Source organism: Dermacentor albipictus, chromosome 2, assembly GCF_038994185.2.
Source record: "Dermacentor albipictus isolate Rhodes 1998 colony chromosome 2, USDA_Dalb.pri_finalv2, whole genome shotgun sequence".
NCBI classification, from domain to species: Eukaryota; Metazoa; Arthropoda; class Arachnida; order Ixodida; family Ixodidae; genus Dermacentor; species Dermacentor albipictus.
In genome coordinates, this window is record NC_091822.1 from 93718735 (window position 1) to 93726036 (window position 7302).

At 49.5% G+C, this 7302-nt stretch overlaps 1 protein-coding gene across 1 annotated transcript in view; it reads left to right on the forward strand.

The window, feature by feature from the left end:
* LOC135902720 (arylsulfatase B-like) overlaps positions 1-3727 on the forward strand; it is a 37578-nt gene extending 33851 nt beyond the window's left edge. Inside the window, exon 10 of the mRNA XM_070533277.1 lies at positions 3602-3727. Within this exon, the coding sequence (XP_070389378.1) occupies positions 3602-3727 (126 nt within the window). The remainder of the gene's footprint in view (positions 1-3601) is intronic.
* The last annotated feature ends 3575 nt before the right edge of the window (positions 3728-7302 follow it).

Consider the following 7302-nt stretch of genomic DNA (forward strand, 5'->3'; position numbering starts at 1 on the left):
GCGGAACAGCACACCGCCATTCCGGCCCGGTAGCCTGAAGTCGCGAACTTGCTATTTCGCCGTGGCCGTGCTCCGAGGAGGCACATGACCTCACACCACGTTCCTCGTCACACCGCGTTCCTACATGGCGTTCCTCGTCGTTGCGCTCGCCTCCGCTCGCTTCGCCAGCTGCGTCGCATGCCTGATAACATGTCGGAGGATTGAAAAGGAGAGCTCGCATGCGTCGCAACCACAGTTCAGGCGGCAGTATGGACGGCGACAGTTCTGATAAGCAGGAGGAGGCCTGGAATCGACATCGGAACGGGATGAGGAGGTAAATATATAATCGCCCAGGAAACAGACGAACAGCACGCCGAACGGCTGGCTAAACGCCGTAACATAGCTAGACAACCAGACTAACCTGGACTTGCAATCAAGATTAACCAAGGCTAACCATGCTATGCCTTAGCTTGCGCTACGTATATCCTGGCATAGCCGAGCTAAGCCACTGATAATTTTTTCTAGCTCGTGCCTCGCCGATTGCCATTCTCTGCAGCCGCGCCCGGCTGCATGCGATTGTTGCGCTGCTACTGATCACTCCCACCCCCCTAGCGCACGGCGCGATCAGAAGGATATATACGAAACAGGCGCGAACAGGAAAAGGGACTATAAAGAAGAGTGATCGTTCAGTATTCCCTTTGCCAGTCCAGTCGGAGGACATGTTAAGCCGAACGGGGCTCACAGTTCTCTAGTGGTCGAGTTTGAGTGTGAGGCCGGAGGCTGGCAGGGTGTGGTTTTGAGCAAGGAATTGTGAGCAAGAGGTAGAGGCGTCCGTCGTATACATGCTGTACGTATCCAAAAAATGTAGAGTCGTGTCGCGGTCCCATGGTTGGGAGTGCCCTGGCTCTTTTGTGACCCGCGTACCTGCTCGAACGTGTAGGCGTGAGCGGACCAAAGCTCCTGCCGCACATGATGTGCGTGAGGGTCTTTCCCGTTGATAGCGCCGTCTTGCGACGACGTCTGCGGGCTCAGTTCGACGGATCTCGGCCAGCAGATCTAATACCCATTGGCGGGAGCCTACAGGGTGTCGAGGGAAAGGGTCAGTGAGACGCCAAGCGTAGTTGCGGATGGTGAGAGCAGTCGTCGCATAAGGCGCTATGATGACAGAGGCACAGAAAGTTCAGAGGTGAGAGGTAGAGTCCGGGTGCAGAGATCTTGCTGCCGGAGTGTGGTGTGCGGTGCTGGGTGGAAACGGCCCGTGCGTTGTCCCTGTCATCGGCTCCGTTGTAACCGGCACGTGCGTGCGTGCGTGCGTGCGCGTGCGTGCGTGCGTGCGTGTGCGTGTGTGTGTGTGCGTGCGTGCGTGTGCGTGCGTGTGTGTGCGTGTGTGTGCGTGTGTGTGTGTGCGTGTGTGTGTTTGTGTGAGAGAGAGAGAGAGAGAGGACGCAAGGTGGAGACCACAGGAGGTGCAAGCAACTCGCAGGAGAAGCTGATGATGCGCGTGTGGCCATCGAACCGCGCTGAGTGGCCGGTGCAAGAGAGCGCACATGGAAGCGGCATGCAGGTTGTCCGTACGTCTGGTTGGCATAGCACACCTGGGTGGTGCCACTTATGAGACACGAGTATTGCGAAATTGCCGTTGTAGCAGCCACCTCGTTGTTTGTTTGCGGCACGTGAGAAAGTGGTGATTAACTCCGGCTGATGCCTGCTGAGGTATCGACCAACGCACATCCCGTCGTATAGGATTGACGGCCTTTGTATATGGAGTCGCGCTAGGCTGCCATCATCATGGTCACCGCTGGCTTCTGGTGCGTCAACGGTCCGATCAGAAGTGGGACGTTTACTGGCGCACGCTCCTATGGTAGAGGAGCAGGCACCTCGACGAAAACAGCTGGTGTTGGAGGACTGCTTCAGGAGCCTGGCACACCGAAGTAGTTCAGGACGTCCCATTTCAAGTCGTCGTAAAGCGTGGATATCGGCGAAGGGAAGGGCATGTCCATGGCTTCATCAAGTGGGAAGACATACACAATAACCTCTTACTTGAAGGGTTCTATGGTGATGAGGTTCTGAGCTATGGCATCCTCCAATTTGACGAACCAGCCGACAACATCCTCAAGATTGAACAGGGGAAGCAGCGGGTTGAGCCGCGGAGTCGGCCAGCCTGCCAGGACCGGGTCATCAGAATGGAGCCGAATCACGTCTGCAGATCAACAAATGTAGGCGGACAGTTGCTGCACGCCGTAATCTTATGAGCAGTGGCGATTAACTGTGGCGGCTGGCTAGCGAAGCAGCATACCGTCATTTGGGCCCGGTAGCCTAGATAGTTTTTTTTTCTCGCTCCCGCCTGGCTCCATGCGACTGTCGCGGCACTATAACTACATACCAGCGTCATTATGCGCCATACCGGCACATACTATTACAAGCACATGCCATACCGGCGTTACATGTCTTTTCGAATGGAAATGAAAGCACACAGGCAGGTGATCCATTCATGGTCGTTATTCACCATGTAGCGGAGTACTCTTTATTTTCTTGTTCTATATATATGCTAAGGCAGTTCGCGCAATAAAATAACGTTTTAAGAATTCGTTAAGATAAATGACGACAGCGCAATTCGGTTCCTAAACAACGAGCTATATCCACATGTACAAAAAAAAACCTTCGCAGATGCATGCGTACCCGAGCAACTCAACGTTTTGCCGCCACCCGATATGTACGCAAGGACTTTGCTAATGCACAACGAAAACTGGTGCAATTGGTTTAATGTTGCTATAAGTGAGCAATAAATTTCGGGGGCGGCGTCGAAAGAGAATGGGTGTTCTTCCGGATTGCTCCACCGGACCATCTAAACCTTCATACGTATTAAAGAGCGACAGCGCGTGCATCTCAAAGAGATGTAATAGTTGACGCTCGGCAAAGAACGCGCCCTGCAATTCGGTTGCGAGAGGGAACTTCGCCCTCTGCATCGCCGGTGGATGTCCGATCACTACAAAAACGGGCGAAAGGACCAAGGAAAGTTATTAGTCCTAAAATTGGCACAGCACTGCCGCAGCACATTCCTGTGCGCAGAGATTCTGAAATTACACACATTTTCTTTTTTAAGGCGAAAGCCTTATATGCCTCGTTAGTTAGTCGACCTTCAGCGCGAACGCGTCGGTGACACAAAGCTACAAGAAAGGTACGAACTTTCCACCTTTGGTGGTAGTGGAACTACGATCATGCACTGGAATGGAACTCATCACCTTTGGTGGTAACTGAGGCGAAGTTCATTGAGTTACTTAAGGCACTTGAGCCCACACGTTTAGTGGGAGTCAAACCCACGATTTAGTGTTAATGAAGACGAAGTTAATTAGGAGACAGTGAATTAAGGTATAATTAATTAAGGCGCTCGTACGAGTGCCCTATGACCTTGGGTGGGAGTCGAACCATTGACCTTTGGAATTAAGAGGGATGACTAAGCGAAGTACACTAAGCAAATTAAGGGGGATGACTAAGCGAATAAAGGGGGATATGTACGTTTTGTGTCCGTCTATAATGCATCGGCACCTCGGCTTTCGCCTTGAAGTCGTCTTTGGGATAACAAAACACACCTTGTGATTTTCTTTTTCTTTTTGTCATACAGATCGTGTCCATGCTCTTGGAAAAGCTGGCCGCCTACAATAAGACCGTTGTCCAGCCTGTAAACTCCACAATAGATCCCGAGGGGTATCCGGAAAACCACGATGGTGTCTGGGCGCCCTGGATTTAGAGCTTCAATTCCAAACCAGCCACTCGTTTTTTTCCGCTCGCGCTGAGACAAAAATGCTACCACAGTGTGGTAGCATTTCACACACACGGAGGGATTGTGAAAGGGCATATTTCACCTCAATTTATAACGGTTATAAAATGTTGGACGAGTTCCGCCTTTGAGACCAGTGCCACTCAGGGGATCGTCATGGACATATGCCAACGCAGAGGGCTTTAAGTCGTAATAAGCTTCATGATTTAGGAATCAGAAATTAAATTAGGTCATAAAGTTTAACTTCCCGAAACAACACAGTGAGTTACGAAGGACACCGTAGTTGAGGTTCTAGAGATTAACTTTGACCACCAGGGGCTTTTCGAACTCGCACCCAATGCACGGCACACCAGCGTTTTTTGTTTGTTTGTTTTTTTTAGACGGCCCCATCGGAATGCGGCCCCCGTAGCCTGTAATTGTACCCGCGACCTCCTGCTTAGCAGTACAACGCCGTATCTATTGAGCCACTGCAGCGGTTATGCATGAATGGTGGCTGCAGCTGCAGTGTCGTCGGCTTTCAACTATAGGGTCCAGATACCGCTACCGAAGTGCGCGATTTTGCTGATCACAGCTACGGTAATCCAACAGATAACGAAGCCACGGAAATGCATAGGGAAAATTATTTATTGCTTTAAACGAAAGGCAAAAGCAAGGAAACACAAAGAAGTGAAAGTGGGCGAAACAATAACTTAGTTGCCCAAAGCAACCGCGAGCGCCCGCTGCTATATCTCCGTGCAGTATCGATGCCACGCGTAGAGGCGTATCAATCCGAGGAGGGTTTTACCTTGGCAATATAATTGCGCTGCGTTCGCTGTGTAGAAACACTTCGCTGCAATTTGGCGCAGCACGCTTTAGGAACGGGGGGTCGCGTCACAGCAAAAATGCTTCCGAACTTGGTGCGCGCTAGCCGCCGGCGTCCTGCTTTCGCAAGGCGCCTGTGCCGCTGCGAGAACGTGTTACTGGCCAACCCCGACGAAACCGCGCCAGCTGGCGCGTTCGAGGAGTCCTCGAATTGCGAATCCAGGCGCGGATTCCGGCTGTGTGTCCGAATCTGTTGACCCGCCTCTCAATTTTTCGTTAGAAACCACCCCAATACGTTCTACTACCCTCGCATGTACAAAGAAGCAAACTTTATTGGCGATTCTGAGTCTTCTCACAGACTGGGCCACTTTCTTCAAATGGCACCTGCGGACAGCTGATGGACATTTAAACACCAGCCAGTAAGGCTAGAGTGGAGAGAAGAAAAGAGGGAGTATTTGCAATAAGGGTACAGTATTTACGATGATGTGAACCCATTGCTCGGAATTCATGCAAAACTCTCAAGACACCGGTGTAATGCTTCTCGCTATAGAATGAGGGCTATAAATACAGATGAGTGTATTGATAATTGATTGCGACGCGGTGCTGTGGTGAATGTGCTCAATTACGCTTCATTTGTACTGTTGTTTGCTCCTTGAATGCCATATGGCATTCAAGGAGCAAGCATATGTTATGTGAGCTGGCGCAGTAAACTACTTGGCGCAACAAGCCTCGAAGGGAACACGTTGACTGGTTTGCCACCAAGAAGTCGGCCCCGGGAAACGTAAATGGCGTTGTCACGCCTTCACAAGCCGCCATTGCAGGAAGTATGGGCTTCTAAGGGAGCTTCGCTACCACGCGTACATATACATACCTTGGCTCCTCTGCACCCTCCTTCTCTGCTTTCTTCCTCGCGCTCTCTTCTCTATCACTTCTTTCATCGCCCGCTACGCTCCGCGTTCGCTTTCATCCTTCGCTGTGTTCGTTCGCTCGGTTACGAGGGACCACGCCGACGCTCGTCGAAAAAAAAAAAAGAAAAACGTGCGCCTAACACCTGCGCTCTGAAAAAGAGGAAAACGTTTGCAGTTTGCTTCATGAATCACGCAGTTAGTATTCGTTGGAAATTGGTACTGAGAGAGCACACGACTGTATAATTGGAAACTGTACAGATTTTACTATTTGATTAAGGAAATTGTGTCTGCCCATGCGAGAAGTTCACATCCAAGAAAAAAATACAAGGAGCATAGTTTCCTTCTCTTCGAGCTTTCCTACAAAATCCGTGTCAATTTCATGTGCGTTTCTGCTAAACTAAATATTCTATCATCATTATTAACTCCCTTCTTACGTATAAGCTGGTTCCGCCCCTGTAATTCAATGCGCACTACTATACAAACTCCTGACGCACCTCCAATGTGGAGGCCGTATGTAACACAACGTGAGAAACACACATTTCAGAATACTCCTTAAAAAAAAAAACGTGCGCGTAAGTTGCCTATTTGAATGATATATGTACGCGAGGTAACTTTCATTTTGGCATCACTGATCAATGATTGCAAAAAAAATGAAATACACATCAATGAGTTACGTTTGTCAGCATTCACCGCCAAACGAAAGCAGCTGCGCAACTTGCCTTAACCTCTCAGGCGCCTTAGACGAGCCTCGCTCGTCAACGCCATACTGGTAAATTTTGCTCTGATCCGCTTGACCAAAGGAAGTTATCCCGTTTCGAAAGCAATTTGGACGAATAGAACGCGCCCACTTAGTTTATCTTTTACTACATAGATTATTGCGAGACATTGTCAACTCTCAAAAACGACCTTATTGAAATCACGCTCCTTGGGCGCCTTTTTAACAGCAGCTCTTGATCGAGGCTGGGAGCCCTATGGCAAAAAAAAAACCTTTAGCTCCCAAGTTATTCTTGAAAAAAAAAACCTTTGCAAGATGTCGATTGTTTTCTAACTCTTTTATTGATTAGGCTCATTATATAACTGCCCGAAATAAACTTTGAATAATATATTTATTGGCAGAAAACCAAAAAAAATCTTTATTTCTAGGGAAAGTTGGGTTGCCTACACTGCTTGAAGTTGGCTTTTTCAGGGCCAATACAGTAAAAAGAGTGAACGTCCCAAGCACAACTTCTGTGGCCTCTGAGAGTTGTGACGAAACCGACTGTCACGTTGAATCACATTCAGTCATGGACGGCCCTACGGTACACATCAAATCCAATATCACAAGCACTGCCATTCTATGGTTTTCACAGCGCGTATGCGTATCCTTCTTTTTATACTATTCTTTGTGTCACTATCGCTTTCAACCCCAAGTTTATACTTCACGTTCTGAAGAATGCTCTGATTGGTCCTTTTTGGCAGTTTCCTTGCGGGAAGCTCCCGTCAGATGTTCCATCCGACGCCACCGCCATTTTTCTCCTTACGAACTTTAATGGCTAATTCGCATGGTCGGCTCTATCCTCAGCGGTCTACTGCAAGTCTCTGTCCCAGCCAGAGAAAGCACTTGGCATCCGAAAACCAGGTCCCTGCCCGGAGGAGTGAGAGGGAAGGAAGCGAAGGCCGGAGGAAGCATTGGTAACGCCTGACAGAATGCCACCGCATCACATAGCATTACCTTCGCACGGCGAGCGATAGCCAAAAAAGTAGTGGGCTACGAAATGACCGCTACAGTGGGTGTCGCTTGCAAGACAGTCCTCCGTCAGCACGGCAACTTTTAATAGTAATGATAACATGCTGTCA